The sequence below is a fragment of the Leucoraja erinacea genome, chromosome 7 (genome assembly GCF_028641065.1).
Source record: "Leucoraja erinacea ecotype New England chromosome 7, Leri_hhj_1, whole genome shotgun sequence".
Lineage (NCBI taxonomy): Eukaryota > Metazoa > Chordata > Chondrichthyes > Rajiformes > Rajidae > Leucoraja > Leucoraja erinaceus.
This window is the reverse complement of record NC_073383.1, coordinates 41,304,798-41,322,109: the sequence shown is the minus strand read 5'-3', so window position 1 is coordinate 41,322,109 and position 17,312 is coordinate 41,304,798. Positions and strand designations below refer to the sequence as shown.

At 47.5% G+C, this 17,312-nt stretch overlaps 1 protein-coding gene across 3 annotated transcripts in view; it reads right to left on the bottom strand.

Moving 5' to 3' along the window:
- Window positions 1-17,312, bottom strand: part of ccnyl1 (cyclin Y-like 1) — a 116,005-nt gene that overhangs the window by 2,017 nt on the left and 96,676 nt on the right. For all 3 annotated transcript variants that reach the window (XM_055638344.1, XM_055638343.1, XM_055638342.1), the window contains one exon: window positions 1,544-1,706. In XM_055638344.1, the coding sequence (XP_055494319.1) occupies window positions 1,544-1,706 (163 nt within the window). The remainder of the gene's footprint in view (window positions 1-1,543; window positions 1,707-17,312) is intronic.

Here is a 17,312-nt window from a genome sequence, read left to right as displayed (position 1 = left end):
ACTACTAAACCTGTCCATTTTTGTTTCCCTTGCATCAATCATTATTTTCAAGTGCAGATGATTCCCACATAAGCAATTGGGGTAACAAAAATCCACTCGGACGGAATTCACAAATCATTACCAAAAAGTATGAGACACAGATAAAAAGTCACTCTCATCGAATTCTATATTGATCAATTTTGTCAATATATTTTCAACTTGAATATTATGATAATGCGCAGATGATGTGGCTTTGTATTATAGAAAAATTACAATATGGATGGTTTTCTACGAACACATTACAGGTTACTTGTATTTTCTTCCAATCTCCCCTCACTATGCAGTGTCTCTCTCAAGGCAACAACATGGTAACAACATGTTGGACATTGTGTTGCCTTTGGGACTTTATCCAAGAACACCTCATGCAAGTTAATACAAAAAACATGGGTTTGGAACACGTTCGGATTGCTCTCCAGCCCTTGTGCATGCCGTTCACCGAGATGCAGTTTTGGACTTTGGGGAGTCGAGTAAAGCAGAGGAACTCTGGGGAGTAGGGTGAGCCGCCTGCCAAGGTACTTAGCGTATGATGATGTCCCGGAGTCAGGTTTTAAGGCCTGAAACCAATTATTGTTATATTTCTGATTAATTGCAACAGGAATGTTGATGGTGGGGGACCTGAAGGATGTTGAATGTCCCCCCAAGTCTCACTGCATCCAGGCATGGACTGGTTCATTGGCTAAGGCATTGTTAACGGAAATGAGCAGTGCAGAACCATGTTTTCAATAGCTTTACTTTCCCTTGCAAACACAATAAAATGACTGGGCTGCAGGACTGACGAAAACCCTTCAAAGCAGCTGGCAAATAGATTAATACATTTTTGCACACATTTCTCTCTTTAAAAGCAGAATATGAAAATTGCAATTTTCAAAACCAGTATTTGCAATAATTAAGAAAATGTATCAAGAGATTGGGTCACCAATAGTGTATCATTTTAAGAACGAAGGATGCACTTGCAAATCTTGAAAATCACTTAAATGACTGCCGACAGGAGAAAGTGCCAAGTGACTCAATAGTGTATGGGATGAGGCATAGGTAGGTTGATTCACTTGAAACACAATTCCAGTTTATCCATATATCTTTGTTACATGCTTGGTGATGTTATTGGCAGCACCCAATTAGACAAGCCTGTTCACACTTGAGAATAAGATTGGTCGCATTGCTGACCCTGCTGACTCAAGGTTAATATCAGGAATTGGAGCACGTTGGACTGACATCATTGTCTTATTAAGGGGCAGGCAGCCTTCGGACAAAACTTTAAACAGGCATAATCTACTATCCTAGATGATGCAAAAAAAAAGATAAATAAAATCCCAGGTCTCTTTTCAAAGAGAAATTCGGTAGTTTCAACACAACACAACACAAGCTGTTTTGTTTCCAATTATCATACTGGTTATCTCATTGTCATTTGTGGGGTACCGTGGATATAAAACATATCAGGATGACCCTTGGTCAAATACATGTTCTGTAAATGGATAGTGCATTAGGTATTTCTGACAATCTTTACCTCCAGTTTCTGTGCTCGCTCTTTGCTGAGTGGTTCCAAGGGGAAGTTCATATTGTTATCATCTGCCAGAGAGCGCAGATCAAAGTAATATTTGGCGTAAACACTAGCAGGAACATTAATATTAAACTGTAGCAACTCTAGGAACTGTCTCTCCATCTCATTCCTGTAGGGAAAGAAAACAAAATAAAAAATATTTTAATAACAAGGTAGCAATTTCTCAATTTTTCAATAACAAGGTAACAATTTCTCAACTGGAAAGGCTGGTGGGTGTTTTCATACTGGTGTATACCAAAAGGCAGACAGTAGCACCCTATTTATTACAATGGAGTGTAGAATCTGAAATCAAAGGCATGTAATCCCAAAGCGCCAATGGCATCATACCATAAAACATAAAAAAATGAAAATTGTATGTTTGGAAACCATGGAACATCTATACTTAATAAAAGACTATCAAAAACCCAATTAACTTCACCAATCCAGTCCTGGAATGTGCAGATAAATTTAGCATTAGGCCAAAAATCAAACCATTTCATGTTGCACCCCCAGAGCTGAGGACGGCACAGAGTTGGTCTGGGGAGGCAGAAGAGCAACTATGGACTGCTTGGAGTCAGTAGACTGGGCAATGTTCAAGGACTCAGCAACGAACCTGAATGAATTCGCCAGTCGTTACAGACTTCATAAGGAAATGTGTGGAGGATTGCGGTCTTACAAAAACCATCCGAGTGGTTCCTAACCAGAAGCCTTGGATGAACCAGGAGATCCGCATTCTTCTGAAGACCAGATCCTGGGCATTCAGGTCTGGTGACGCAGAGGTCTATAAGAAGTCCAGATATGACCTTGACAAGGCCATCAAAATGGCCAAAAGGGACATCCGTTCAAAGCTGGAGGATGGGACAACTGTGGCAGGGCTTGAATGCCATCACCTCCTATAAGGCAAAATCAGGAGGCAGCTCAAGGAACAGCAAAGCATCACTCCCTGACGAGCTCAAGGCGTTCTACGCATGCTTTGATAGGGAGAACACTGATGTGTCTTCCCGAGCTCCCATACATGGTATTACAGTCACAGAGACTGAAGTCAGAAGATCCTTCAGGGGGGGTGAACCCCCGGTAAGCGCCTGGACCTAATGGCATATCCAGTTGAGTTCTTAAAACCTGTGCAGACCAACTGGCTGGAGATTTTGTGGACATTTTGCGAACATTTTCAACCTCTCATTATTGAGGTCTGTTCTCATCTGCTTTAAGAGGGCACCAATAATGCCCAAGAAGAGCAAGGTGACGTGCCTCAATGACTATCGACCAGTGGCACAAACGACCATGGTGATGAAGTGCTTTGAGATGTTGGTTATAGTGCATATTAACTCCTGCCGCAACATGAACCTTGACCCATTACAGTTCGCCTACCGTCCAACAGGTCAACGGAAGATATGATCTCACTGGCTCTCCACTCCGCACTGGACCACTTGGACAATAAAAACACTTACGTCAAGCTGTTGTTTATAGACTACAGCTCGGCGTTCAATACCATCATCCCCTCCAAGCTTGTTACGCGAATGGCCAAGCTGGCCATCCGTGAGTCAACGCGCCAGACGGTGGAGGGCTCTACCCGAGCCGGCTGCCTGCCCCTTTTCCAGGGATACGTCCGTGCCCGGGTGCGGGATAGAAAGGGAATACGCCCTGTCTACGGGCACCCTGAGGGAGTACCGTGACCGCTGGGCACCGAGGGGGGTTGAATGTATCCTGGACAAGGATTGCAATATAGTTGTTTAGCAGTTGCTTAACATATTTGTTCGTCTTGTATCAAGGTGGTTTGTTTTATTGTATTGTAAATACTATTTTAATATTTGAATATATATTTTTGATCTTAAAAAAAAAAGCTTGTTACGCGAGGTGTAATGTTGTGGAGTTCCCGTCCAAACACAAAACGAGTGAGTTTAAACATCATTTTGGAATTCAGTGGAGGTACAGCAGTACATTTAAACATCCTTGAGTCTCGCTGCGACACTGCAGAGATTTGTTTTAAAGTTTCTGTGTGTTTTGGGACTGCGAGCAGTATTATCTGTAAATTGCTCAGCTCCCACTACTGTGGCTGGTAACCTGCCAGGAAACTATGGCGCTCCAAAAGGGGGAGTAAACCTTTCTGGACTTTTACGCCTGCGACTAGAATAACCCACCCTTACTACCACGTTGGTGCTGACTGGGCCGGTCTGTCTTTCGTGCGGTGTGGGAGGTTTTCTGCACCGTCTCGACCTCCTTCTGCAGCCTTTGGGAACCTGGAGCCTCCTTTCTCTCGGAGGTAGGAGGCTTCCAACAACAGAGACTACAGGCAAAGCCCTTTCTTTGCTGCAGGCGCAGCGAACGCCAGCTGGGATTGTCTGCGAAGGTCAGCAGCTCACCAGGGAACACAGGAGAGCCGAGATAGCCAGGCGAAGAGGTGGTGATGCAGTAGTTTTCATGGGAGCCGCCATTATCAACGTTCGAGGCGACACCACTTGGATCCCTACCTCGAACTGTTCCATTTTGTTTTTGTGTGTGGAGTTGGTCTCGTGCCATTTGGACTGTCTGGCACTTTGTTTAAGTGCTTTGTTTAAATTGTAGCTCCTGATACCATGCACGGCCTGTGTTCTGGGGCATCGGGGCCTTCCGGGAGCAATGCAAAGGCGGCTGCTTCAGCTGCTCCTCTTGGGGCCCGGTTCCCCATGAGGAACTCGCCTTTCGAGCATGGGATAATGTGCTACTTGCCCCCCCCCCCCCCCCCCCCAATGAATCTGGAGGACTGCACGGCTGCTTGGGGTTGCGCAGAGCACGGGTGGGGAGGGTCAAAAGAATGGGGGCAAGGTGACAAAGAAGATGAAACACATGGGTAACAAAACCCCCGGAGACAAGAACGTTCTACCCATTCCGTCACCTAAGGGTGGAGGGGATCGGGCGGGAGGAGGGAGTACCACAGAAGAAGGTTGCTCAGGCGACCCCAGGCGATCGAAAAAGAGGAGGAATCTCTCTAGGGAGGAGCGGAAGAGGGCCAAACGCGAATCCTCCAGGGGGGAGGGGAGTACGGTGGTGGAGGAAGACTCCCGCCCTCTGGTTCAGACCCCGGTCCCATGCTCTGGAGGGGATTCTGGGGAGGGTGGCGATGGGGACCACTCGGGTGATATGGAGCAGGGGGAGATTTTTGTTGGTGAGGGAGACCCGCATCAGGCACCCGAGGAAGCCCAGGAGCAACCCACAGGATATGGCTCCAGTAGGACTAACTGAGTCTGGTGCACCAGAGTCCACTCTGGACCCAACTGGGGAAGGGATAGACGCCCCCACTGGCTGGGTACATCTGGGGAAGGCTCCTCAGCCAGAGGCAACCACTGCACAGGGTGGGGCAGGAGTATCGAACACTAAGGGTGTGTCCGGGGATGGGGATAGTGACACCATTTGCAGTGAGTGGGTGGAAGGAGACTCCTCGGACAATGAGTCAATGGATTGTCTCGCTCCCCCCGATGCCACTGCACTTATTCCAGTGGAGGAAATCCGCAAGTTCATCGTGGCCACCGAAGGAGCCCAACATTGGCCCAGACTGGCCTCCCTCCAGTGGCCAAACATATATACAAAATGGCAGTGGCGCGGGCACATCGCGACGTCCCGTGTCTCCCAAGAATTGGAGAAATAGCGACAATTCCCCTACCTGTCTCAAGGCTGCTCACACGGAGCAGTCTTGTGTCCCTTTCGTACGGACGACAGGAACTTCTGGACTTCGGTTCCTGCGGCTGCAACAACTTTCTGGGCGATCTCCGTCTCGCTCCTGAGCTCGTCAGAGCAACGGAGCACCGGAGCCGCGGGGCTGGAGACCGCTAGGAGCCGCGGGGCTGGAGAACGCCCGCCACCGCCAGCAGAGCCGCGGGGCTGGAGAACACCAGCTGAGCAGCGGGGCTGGAGAACGCCAGCTGAGCCGCGGGGCTGGAAAACGCCAGCGGAGCCGCGGGGCTGGAGACCACCACCGGAGCAGCGGGGCTGGAGAACGCCAGCGGAGCCGCGGGGCTGGAGAACGCCAGCAGAGCCGGAGAACGCCAGCGGAGAACGCCAGAGAACGCCGCGGGGCTGGAGACCGCAACCGGAGCAGCGGAGCCGGAGAACGCCAGCGGAGCCGCGGGGCTGGAGAACGCCAGCGAGGCCGCGGGGCTGGAGAACGCCAGCGGAGCCACAGACCGTCACCGGAGCAGCAGAATCTACTGGTGCCGCGGGGCTGGAGAACGCCAGCAGAGCCGTGGGGCGGAAAATCGCCAGCAGAGCCGCGGGGCGGCAGATCGCCACCGGAGCAGCGGGGCTGGAGAACGCCAGCGGAGCGGGCTGGAGAACGCCAGCGGAGCCGCGGGACTGGACGCCAGCGGAGCCGCGGGACTGGAGAACGCCAGCGGAGCCGCGGGGCTGGAGACCACCACCGAAGTCGCGGAGCGGCAGAACACCAGCCAGCTCGGCCGACCGGAGGCACCAACAGACAACGACGCGTACGAAAGCACTGCTGGGGACGCAGAAGTGGGTTAAAGGCCAGGTTAGAGCTAGCCCCACACAGGCTAGCGATTCCTAGCCTTTTCCTCGCCAAAATGGACAAACTCCGGCTAAGGATCACCTCCCACAACTGGATCAAAGACTGCAACATCCTGATCTTCACAGAAACTTGGATCAACATCGATTTTCCTGATAGCGCCATCCAGCTAACGGGGCGTCATTTACTCCGAGCGGACAGGACAACAGACTCCGGTAAGACCAGAGGTGGGGGTCTGTGCATTTATGTAAATAAAGCATGATGCACGGACTGCACCATCATCAAGAGTCTCTGTTCAGCTAACCTTGAGTTCCTCTTGGTTAGATGCAGACCGTTCTCTCTGCCCAGAGAGTTTACCTCCACTGTTGTGACTGCAGCCTATATCCCTCCGGATGCTAATGCCAAGCTTGCAATGAAAGAGCTGCACACTGCCATTAGCAAACAACAGACTCACAACCCCGAGACAGCCTTCATTGTTGCGGGTGACTTCAATCACTCCAACCTGAAGACTGTACTCCCCAAATTCCACCAACATGTCTCCTTCGCCACTAGAGTAGACAAGACACTGGACAAAATCTACACTAACATGACTGAAGCTTACAAAGCCGTCTCCCTCCCCCACCTTGGTCAGTCTGATCACCTCTCATTGTTCCTGCTCCCTAAGTACTCCCCACTCATCAGATGGGTTAAACCCACTGTGAGGACAGTTAAAGTCTGGTCAGAGGAAGCGGACTCAACACTTCAGCAGTGTCTTGCAGCCCAGGCCACCCTTGACTCCCACACGGACATTGATTCCTACACATCCTCTGTTCTGGACTTTATAAACTACACCATTAATAGTGTCACCTCCCTCAAACGGGTGACCATATTCCCGAATCAGAAGCCATGGATGAACAGCGAGGTCAGGCTACTGCTGAAAGCACGGGACACCGCTTTCAGGTCAGGCGACGCTCGAGCCGACAGTTCATCCAGGGCTAACCTGAAGAGGGGCATCAAGAAGGCCAAGCACTGACATAAGCTCAGGATTGAGGAGCACTTCAACAACTACAACCCCCGACGCATGTGGCAAGGCATCCAGGCCATCACGGATTATAGACCCACCAACACCACCCCCACATTCAGCGACGCCTCCTTCCTTGAGGAGCTTAACCACTTCTATGGCCGCTTCGACAGGGACAATCTAGAGACAGCCATCAAGGCTGTGCTCCCTGCTGATCACCAACCCCTCACACTCACCCCCTACGACGTGTACGTGGCACTGAGTAGGACTAATGCACGCAAGGCTGCTGGCCCTGACAGCATCCCCGGGCGCGTCCTCAGGGCCTGTGCTGCGCAGCTGACAGACGTCTGGACTGACATCTTCAACCTGTCACTTGCCCAAGCAGTTGTCCCCATGTGCCTTAAAACCACCTCCATCGTGCCGGTGCCAAAACACTCCACTGCGGCAAGCCTCAACGACTTCCGCCCAGTTGCACTTTCTCCCATCATCACCAAGTGCTTCGAGAGGCTGGTCCTGGCACACCTCAAAGGCTGCCTACCCCCCACATTGGATACCTATCAGTTTGCCTACCGCAAGAACAGGATTATGGAGGATGCCATCTCAACGGCACTTCACTCCGCCCTCTCCCACCTCGACAACAGAGACACTTACGTAACAATGCTGTTCATTGATTACAGCTCAGCATTCAACACCATTATACCCTCTAAACTGATCACCAAACTCAGTAACCTGGGCATCGACCCCTCCCTCTGCAACTGGATACTGGACTTTCTAACCAACAGACCCCAGTCTGTTAGGTTAGACAAGCACACCTCTTCAACCCTCACCCTGAACACCGGCGTTCCACAGGGCTGTGTGCTGAGCCACCTCCTTTACTCTCTCTTCACCTACGACTGCACACCTGTACATGGTACTAACACCATCATCAAGTATGCAGATGATACAACGGCGATTGGCCTCATCAGCAACAACGATGAGTCGGCCGATAGGGAGGAGGTCCAGCTCCTAGCAGTATGGTGCGCTGACAACAACCTGGCCCTTAACTCCAAGAAGACCAAGGAGCTCATTGCAGACTTAAGGATTGCATCCTTACCAACTATCAGATATGGTATGGCAACTGCTCTGTCTCCAACCGAAAAGCACTGCAGAGGGTGGTGAAAATTGCCCAACGCATCACCGGTTCCTCGCTCCCCTCCATTGAGTCTGTCCAAAGCAAGCGTTGTCTGCGAAGGGTGCTCAGCATCGCCAAGGACTGCTCTCACCCCAACCATGGACTGTTTACCCTCCTACCATCCAGGAGGCGTTACAGGTCTCTCCGTTGCCGGACCAGCAGGTCCAGGAACAGCTTCTTCCCTGCGGCTGTCACACTACTCAACAATGTACCTCGGTGACTGCCAATCATCTTCTCCCCCCCCCCCCCGACACTCCTCCCACAGGAAAAACACTATGACTATGCATGTAAATAGATTTATTTATTGAAATCATATTCTATGTCGCTCTTCCAGGGAGATGCTAACTGCATTTCGTTGTCTCTGTACTGTACACTGACAATGACAATTAAAGTTGAGTCTGAATCTGATTCTGATGGGCTCTCCAGCTCGCTGAACCTCATCCTCAACCTGGAGAAGGACGCCAAGACCAAGAGCAGTGTCGTTCCTGTTCAGGGACCAGTAGAGCGTTCCTTGTAGCCAAGGTCCGGAGGGCAAGGAACCCTTGTAGCCTAGGGTCCGTAGGGGGAGGAGCGGCTCTGCTGTCAGCGACCGAAGGACTGGTGAAAGAATCTAGGGAGTGGGTAGGGCCGAAGATGTCCTGGTTGGGTTGCTCCGAAGCCAGGCCAAGCTGGCCTTCCGTGTGTCACGGCGCCAGGCAGAAGAGGGCTTTGCCCGAGCCAAATGTTTGCCCCTTATCGGAGTTACATCCGCGCCCAGGTGGTGTTAGAGAGGGACATAATTGTACAATAGTTCTTTAGTATATTGTAAGGATTATAAAATAGTAGTATGGAAATTTAGTGTCTGAATAATTTGGTGATTTTGTAATATGGTGGTGGGTGTGCCACCACAGTTTTGTTTTGAATTGTGATAGTAATTAAAAAAATATTTTTGATACAAAAAAGGAATAAAAAACTGATTACCAAGCTCGCGGAACTGGGTCTCTGCGCATCCCTCTGCGTCCTCGACTTCCTCAACCACAGACCACAGTTTGTTCGAAATGGCAGAAATACTTCATTAACATTCAATACAGGAGCACCTCAAGGCTGCGTGCTCAGCCCCCTGCTCTACTCACTCTAAACTCATGACTGTGTAACCAGACACAGTGCGAACTCCATCTTCAAGTTTGCCGACGTTCAGTAGAGGCCCTGGTCCCATCTCTCTCTCCCTCATCTCTCTCTCTCTCCCTGATCACTCTCCCCTGCCCACCATCTGCAGCAATTGCGGTCCCATCTACCCGTCCACGCGGGTCTGTCTCCTCCGCCGCCGCGGTAACTCACCCTCATGGCTTTCTCAGACATCTTCTCCACCAGCTCATCGAAACTGATAGTGCCCGCCGTGGCGAACATTGACTCCACCCCCCCATCCCCACGCCACGGCGGCAGCGAGCAGGCAGGCTGGGCAGGGACGTGCCAAGCAGCGGGCAGGCAGGACGGGGATGGGCCGAGCGGCAGCAGTGGGCAATGGGAAAGGGATGGGCCGAGCAGCGGCTGTGTCGGAGTAGGCAGAGGGAGGGAGGGAGAGTCAGGTTGCAGGATGGCAGAGCAGTTTGCGCGGAGTTTGAGACACACACACACACTGCAAACTGGTCCAATCGTCAAGTCAACGGGATCTAAACCACAGCTAACAATGAATGACCTGTGGAGGAATGAACTGCAGATGCTGCTTTTTATGGATGGATGGAGGGAGGGACTGAGGGTAGGGGAAAGGAGAGGGATGGAGGAATTGGGGGAGGGGAGGAGGAGAAGGGCAAGAAGAGGGAGGGTGAAGAGGAGGAGAGTGAGTGCTGGAGGATGAGGAGAAATGAGCCGTGCCTGTGCAGTTGGGGGCTATGTGCGAGTGGTGCAATATTGCGTTGGGGAGATGGGTTGCATTGGGGGAACGGGTGAGTGGTGGAATGTTGCATTGTGGAACGGGTTACGTAGGTGGACCAGGCCTCCCGTGTGACAGGGAACCAACTGGTCGAACTTATCTAGTCCTGTTTATATCTATGGTGGAAAGAGACAAAACTTCAAATTCCTGGGCATGCATATTTCCAAAGATCTTTCCTGGACCCAACACACTGATTATAAATAGAGCACATCAACTTCCTGAGAAGATTACGGAGATTCGGTATGTGAGAGAGGATTCTCTTGAACTTCTATAGGTGTACAGTAGAGAGCATATTGACTGGTTGCATCATTGTCTGGTTCAGCAACTTGAAGCTCTGACCTCTTCACTACCGAAGGGATTTGTCAGAGTCGCTACCTCAAAAGGGCAGCCAGCATTATTAGAGACCCACACCATCCTGGCCACACACTCATTTCACCCCTATCGGGAAGAAGATCCAGGAGTCTGAAAAGTCCAGGTTCTGGAACAGCTTCTTCCCTACAGAGAGTGTGAGAGAGCGTGCGAGAGAGTTAGTGAGTGTGTGTGTATATATGCATATATAGGTAGACACAAAATGCTGGAGTAACTCAGCTGGTGAGGCAACATCTATGGAGAGAAGGAATCTTCTCCAGTCTGAAGAAGGGTCTCAAGCCAAAACGTCGCCAATTCCTTCTCTCCATAGATGCTGCCTCACCCGCTGAGTTACTCCAGCATTTTGTGTCTACCTTCAATTAAACCAGCATCTGCAGTTCTCTCTTAAATAAAGTGTGTGTGTGTGTGTGTGTGTGTGTGTGCGCGCGCGCGCGTGCGTGTGTGTACGTGTACACGCTGAACTTTTTTTTCTCTCTCGTTTATCATATTGTTTAGTGTACTATGTTTACATATTCTGTTGTGCTGCAGCAAGTAACAATGTCATTGTTTCATCTGGGACTCATGACATTAAAACATTCTTGACTCTTATCTTTTAATTCATCTAAATTTATAGCTGTCAACATAGCTGGCAAATGTAGTTGTACATTTTCACAGTCCAAAGCATTCATGCCAAATGTATATTTACAGTGCTCTCCAAAATGTTTGGGACAAAGACCCATCATTTATTTATTTGCCTCTGTACTCCACAATTTGAGATTTGTAATAGAAAAAAATAAATCACATGTGGTTAAAGTGCACATTGATGCTGCCTCACCCGCAGCACATTTTTCTATATTTTGATGTCACCATGTAGCAATTACAGCAGTGTTTTACATAGTCCACCCATTTCAGGGCACCATAATATTTGGGACACAGCAATGTCATGTAAATGAAAGTAGTCATGTTTAATATTTTGTTGCATATCCTTTGCATGCAATGACTGCTTGAAGTCTGCGATATATGGACATCACCAGTTGCTGGGTGTCTTCTCTGGTAATGCTCTGCCAAGCTTGTATTGCATCAATCTTTAGCTTATGCTTGTTTTGGGGGCTAGTCCCCTTCAGTTTTCTCTTCAGCATGTAAAAGGCATGCTCAATTGAGTTCAGATCAGGTGATTGACTTGGCCACTCAAGAATTTACCATTTTTTAGATTTGAAAAATTCCTTTGTTGCTTTAGCAGTATGTTTGGGAAAATTGTCTTGCTGTAGAATGAACCGCCGGCCAATGAGTTTTGAGGCATTTGTTTGAACTTGAGCAGATAGGATGTGACTATACACTTCAGAATTCATTCTGCTACTACCATCAGCTGTTGTATCATCAATGAAGATAAGGGAGTCAGTACCTCCAGCAGCCATACATGCCCAGGCCATAACACCCCCACCACTGTGTTTCACAGTTGAGGTGATATGCTTTGGATCTTGGGCAGGTCCATCTCTCCTCCATACTTTGCTCTTGCCATCACTTGGATATAAATAAATCTTTATCTCATCTGTCCGAATGACCTTTGTCCAGAATTGTGGTTGATCTTTTAAGTACTTCTTGGCAAACTGTAACCCTGCCATCCTATTTTTGCAGCTAACCAGTGGTTTGCATGTTGCAGTGTAGCCTCTGTATTTCTGTTCATGAAGTCTTCAGTGGACAGTGGTCATTGACAAATCCACATCCGACTCCTGAAGGGTGTTTCTGATCTGTCGGACAGGTGTTTGGGTCTTTTTCTTCATTATAGAGAGAATTCTTCTGCGATCAGTTGTGGAGGTCTTCCTTGGCCTGCCAGTCCATTTGCAATTAGTAAGCTCACCAGTTCTCTCTTTCTTCTTAATGATGTCCAAACAGTTGATTTTGGTAAGCAAAAGGTGCGGCTGATGTCTCTAACAGTTTTATTCTTGTTTCTCAGTCTCATAATGGCTTCCGACTTTCATTGGCACAACTTTGGTCCTCATAGAAACATAGAAAATAGGTGCAGGAGTGGGCCATTCGGCCCTTCGAGCCTGCACCGCCATTCAATATGATCATGGCTGATCATCCAACTCAGTATCCTGTACCTGCCTTCTCTCCATACCCCCCCCCCGATCCCTTTAGCCACAAGGGCCACATCTAACTCCCTCTTAAATATAGCCAATGAACTGGCTTCAACTACCTACTGTGGCAGAGAATTCCAGAGATTCACCACTCTCTGTGTGATGTTAATAAACAGCAATTAAATTTCTATAGGTGATGGAAAGACTGGCGGAAAGACTAGGTGCTGAGCGCTCCCTTTTACCTGCACGAAGGAGGCAATTAAACACACCTGAGCAATTACAAACATTTGTAATTGGAACTCCGGAATGCTGAGATCGCCGAGATAAACATCGCGGAGCTGCGGGTCTGTGGAGCGGCCAGCTGCGGCGCTGAACTGAAACATCGGGAGCCTGGGATCTCTCGATGAGATCGCCAGTGGTGGAGCTCCATCCGGCGCGGCCTTGTTGGCTTCGGAAGCCACGGTCTCCGGTAAGGGAAGCGGCCGTTCCAGGGTTCCCATGCCGCTGAGAGGACTCTCCCGATGCAGGAGTACCATCACCCGGCGAGAACGGCCTGGAACATCGTGCCTCCGTAAAGGCAACTGTGGAGGCCTCAATAGGACTGACTAAAATAACCTTTGAACCTTTCGACCTTTGAACAAACGCCTGTGAAGCAATGTGCCCTGAAATCGGAGGACTATGTATAAACACAGCTGTAATTTCTACATGGTGAAACCAAAATGTATAAAAATACCCTTTAATAAAATCTGACAATGTGCACTTTAACAACATGTGATTTTTTTTACTATTACAAATCTCAAATTGGGTAGTACAGAGGCAAATAAATAAATGATGGGTCTTTGTCCCAAACATTATGGAGGGCACTATAGCTGCTGCATTTGGCATTGTATTATCCCTGTTGCCAGCTAGATAGAGAAGAGTAGAGAAACCAATCTATACAAACCATGAATATATCAACCAAAACTACATCTTCTTTCCTCAACTGTGTTATATTACTACACACCATGGTGATAGGTATGGGTAGCTCGGAGATCTGGTTAACAATCTAAAAAATACAATTTCGGATCTCACCAGGCCAGCAAAAAATTATGCTTGATTAATAAAAGCTATTAGTAATGATCACAAAATGATCATTCCAAAACACTATTCGTTTCACTGAGATTCGGCAGGGGAGAATAACTATTTATCTAATTTGGCCTATATATGACAAGACCAAAAGCAAAGTGGTTGTCACATAAATACTTTCTTAAAGAGTGTTCTCAAAGGTGGGAATGGAATTCATGAGGGATGTCAGGAGCTGATTATTCAGAGAGGAAATAATGTAAATCAAGAACTTTCCCCAAAATCATGTTAAAGCTGCAGTCAATTCAAAATATCACTGATAGATTCAATAATTGATAGATTTGGTTAAGGCAAGAATACTATGTATACAACAACAATGGGTAATTGGAGTGAAGATATAGATCAGTATGATTCTACTGATAAACTAAGGGGCTGAATGGCCTATTCTTGTTCCTCATGAAAACACAAACTATCCGATTAAATTACAAAATTGTAGGCCTTTTCACATTATGTATGCAGAGCCTCACAGGTTAGTCCTCGCTTAGCTCCATTCACAATCATTCCTGACATCTCAGGAGAATATCTGTTCAGCCGCAGAACATACTGTAAGTTCCTTAGGATGTTGTCCTAGACCCAAACATCTTCCAGTTAGTCTAACATCGGTAGTGGGGAAACTGCTAGTCAGTTATTAAAGATGGGATAGCAGCACTTTTGGAAAGTGGTGAAATCATTGGACAAAGTCAGCATGGATTTACGAAAGGTAAATCATGTCTGACGAATCTTATAGAATTTTTCGAGGATGTAACTAGTAGCGTGGATAGGGGAGAACCAGTGGATGTGGTGTATCTGGACTTCCAGAAGGCTTTCGACATGGTCCCACATAAGAGATTAGTATACAAACTTAAAGTACACAGCATTGGGGGTTCAGTATTGATGTGGATAGAGAACTGGCTGGCAAATAGGAAGCAAAGAGTAGGAGTAAACGGGTCTTTTTCACAATGGCAGGCAGTGACTAGTGGGGTACCGCAAGGCTCAGTGCTGGGACCCCAGCTATTTACAATATATATTAACGATCTGGATGAGGGAATTGAAGGCAATATCTCCAAGTTTGCGGACGACACTAAGCTGGGGGGCAGTGTTAGCTGTGAGGAGGATGCTAGGAGACTGCAAGGTGACTTGGATAGGCTGGGTGAGTGGGCAAATGTTTGGCAGATGCAGTATAATCTGGATAAATGTGAGGTTATCCATTTTGGTGGGAAAAACAGGAAAGCAGACTATTATCTAAATGGTGGCCGACTAGGAAAAGGGGAGATGCAGCGAGACCTGGGTGTCATGGTACACCAGTCATTGAAAGTAGGCATGCAGGTGCAGCAGGCAGTGAAGAAAGCGAATGGTATGTTAGCTTTCATAGCAAAAGGATTTGAGTATAGGAGCAGGGAGGTTCTACTGCAGTTGTACAGGGTCTTGGTGAGAACACACCTGGAGTATTGTGTACAGTTTTGGTCTCCAAATCTGAGGAAGGACATTATTGCCATAGAGGGAGTGCAGAGAAGGTTCACCAGACTGATTCCTGGTATGTCAGGACTGTCTTATGAAGAAAGACTGGATAGACTTGGTTTATACTCTCTAGAATTTAGGAGATTGAGAGGGGATCTTATAGAAACTTACAAAATTCTTAAGGGGTTGGACAGGCTAGATGCAAGAAGATTGCTCCCGATGTTGGGGAAGTCCAGGACAAGGGGTCACAGCTTAAGGATAAGGGGGAAATCCTTTAAAACCGAGATGAGAAGAACTTTTTTTCACACACAGAGTGGTGAATCTCTGGAACTCTCTGCCGCAGAGGGTAGTCGAGGCCAGTTCATTGGCTATATTTAAGAGGGAGTTAGATGTGGCCCTTGCGGCTAAGGGGATCAGAGGGTATGGAGAGAAGGCAGGTACGGGATACTGAGTTGGATGATCAGCCATGATCATATTGAATGGCGGTGCAGGCTCAAAGGGCCGAATGGCCTACTCCTGCACCTAATTTCTATGTTTCTATGTTTCTATGAGAAAAACGTTTTTCACACAGAGAGTAGTGAATCTCTGGAACTCTCTGCCACAGAAGGTAGTTGAGGCCAGTTCATTGGTTATATTTAAGAGGGAAGATGTGGCCCTTGTGGCTAAAGGGATCAGGGGGTATGGAGAGATACTGAGTTGGATGATCAGCCATGATCATATTGAATGGCGGTGCAGGCTCGAAGGGCCAAATGGCCTACTCCTGCACCTATTTTCTATGTTTCTATGTTTCAACTGTTTCACCATCGATCTTCATACTGAAACTGAAGTAGGTGAGGATGGCCATTCATGACTTCATTCACAGGTCCTCAGATAATGAAACAATTTACGTCTTTAAGCAGCAGGTTCTGGATAATAATCAGGGCATGGGCAAGTAACAATCATGCATAGATGAACCAGGCAACAAACGTCTTCATCAAGAGACTCCAAACATCTTTGTTATTCAATGACAATCCTTTGGTCAGTATTAACCATATAAACATCGAGGCTACAAAACCAAGTCAAAGATTGGGAACACTGAAGAGCGAGATTCATCTTCCCAATCCCTAGCCTTTCCAACTCTACAAGGCACACCAGAAACACAGTGTGGTTGCAATCTAAAATATACACTACAGCAATTCACTAAAGGTTCCTCAACACTACTCACTTACAATATTCATTATGCGGAAGCACAACGCAAAAAGGTAAGTGGTAAGAGGTTAAGAGGGGTCCACAGAGGGGGTTTTTCCACCCAGAGGTTGGAATCTGGAACATACTGCCCAAGGAGGTGTTGGAGGCAGGTACTCCTATAACATTTAAGTAATATCTAGATGAGCACTTGAATTGCAAGACAAATAATATAGCAGGCCACAGTGTAAATGTGATTAGTACAGATGGTGATGATGGTCAGGAAGGAACATGAAGGGGCAAATAACCTGTTTATGTGCTGTACGACTATGACTCAGGATGTGAACTAGATCAGTGGACCATAAAAAAAAGCACACAGAGTTATTTGAGATAAAGGGTGCACTTTTAACTTAAAATTCTGTAGAATTAGTTTACGCTCTAGGTTTCCAAAGAAGAGTCGGGTTCAAAGCACGGAATATCTTGTACAGTACAACAATTATGCCACAGGACGGCAGTAAAGACTATGCAACAAAAATAAACAAACTATAAATACATGTGCACCTTGCGCTTAGAAATGCAACCAGTTTTAATAAAGTATAATATGTTTACAATTTTAATTTGAGTTTACGCAATAGGTAAAGTGAGATGGCAATAACTGCACATTCATCACATGTGCATCATACAAAAATATTCTGTCCTTTAAACTGATATCAAAAAATAAATCTAACGAAAAGATATTGTTTCACATCTTTCAAAAATATAGTATCCACACAACAAATGAACAACATTCATATGTGTAAGAAAGAACTGCAGATGCTGGTTTAAATCGAAGGTAGGCAGCACAAAATGCTGGATTAACTCAGGTGAGGCAGCATCTCTGGAGAGAAAGAATGGGCGATGTTTCGGATCGAGACCCTTCTTCAGAAGCATTCAAATGTTGTGTATTATCAGCAAGTGAATCAAAGCCACTTTCACAAGGATGATAATACAGATTTACTGGGGAGCTAAAAAC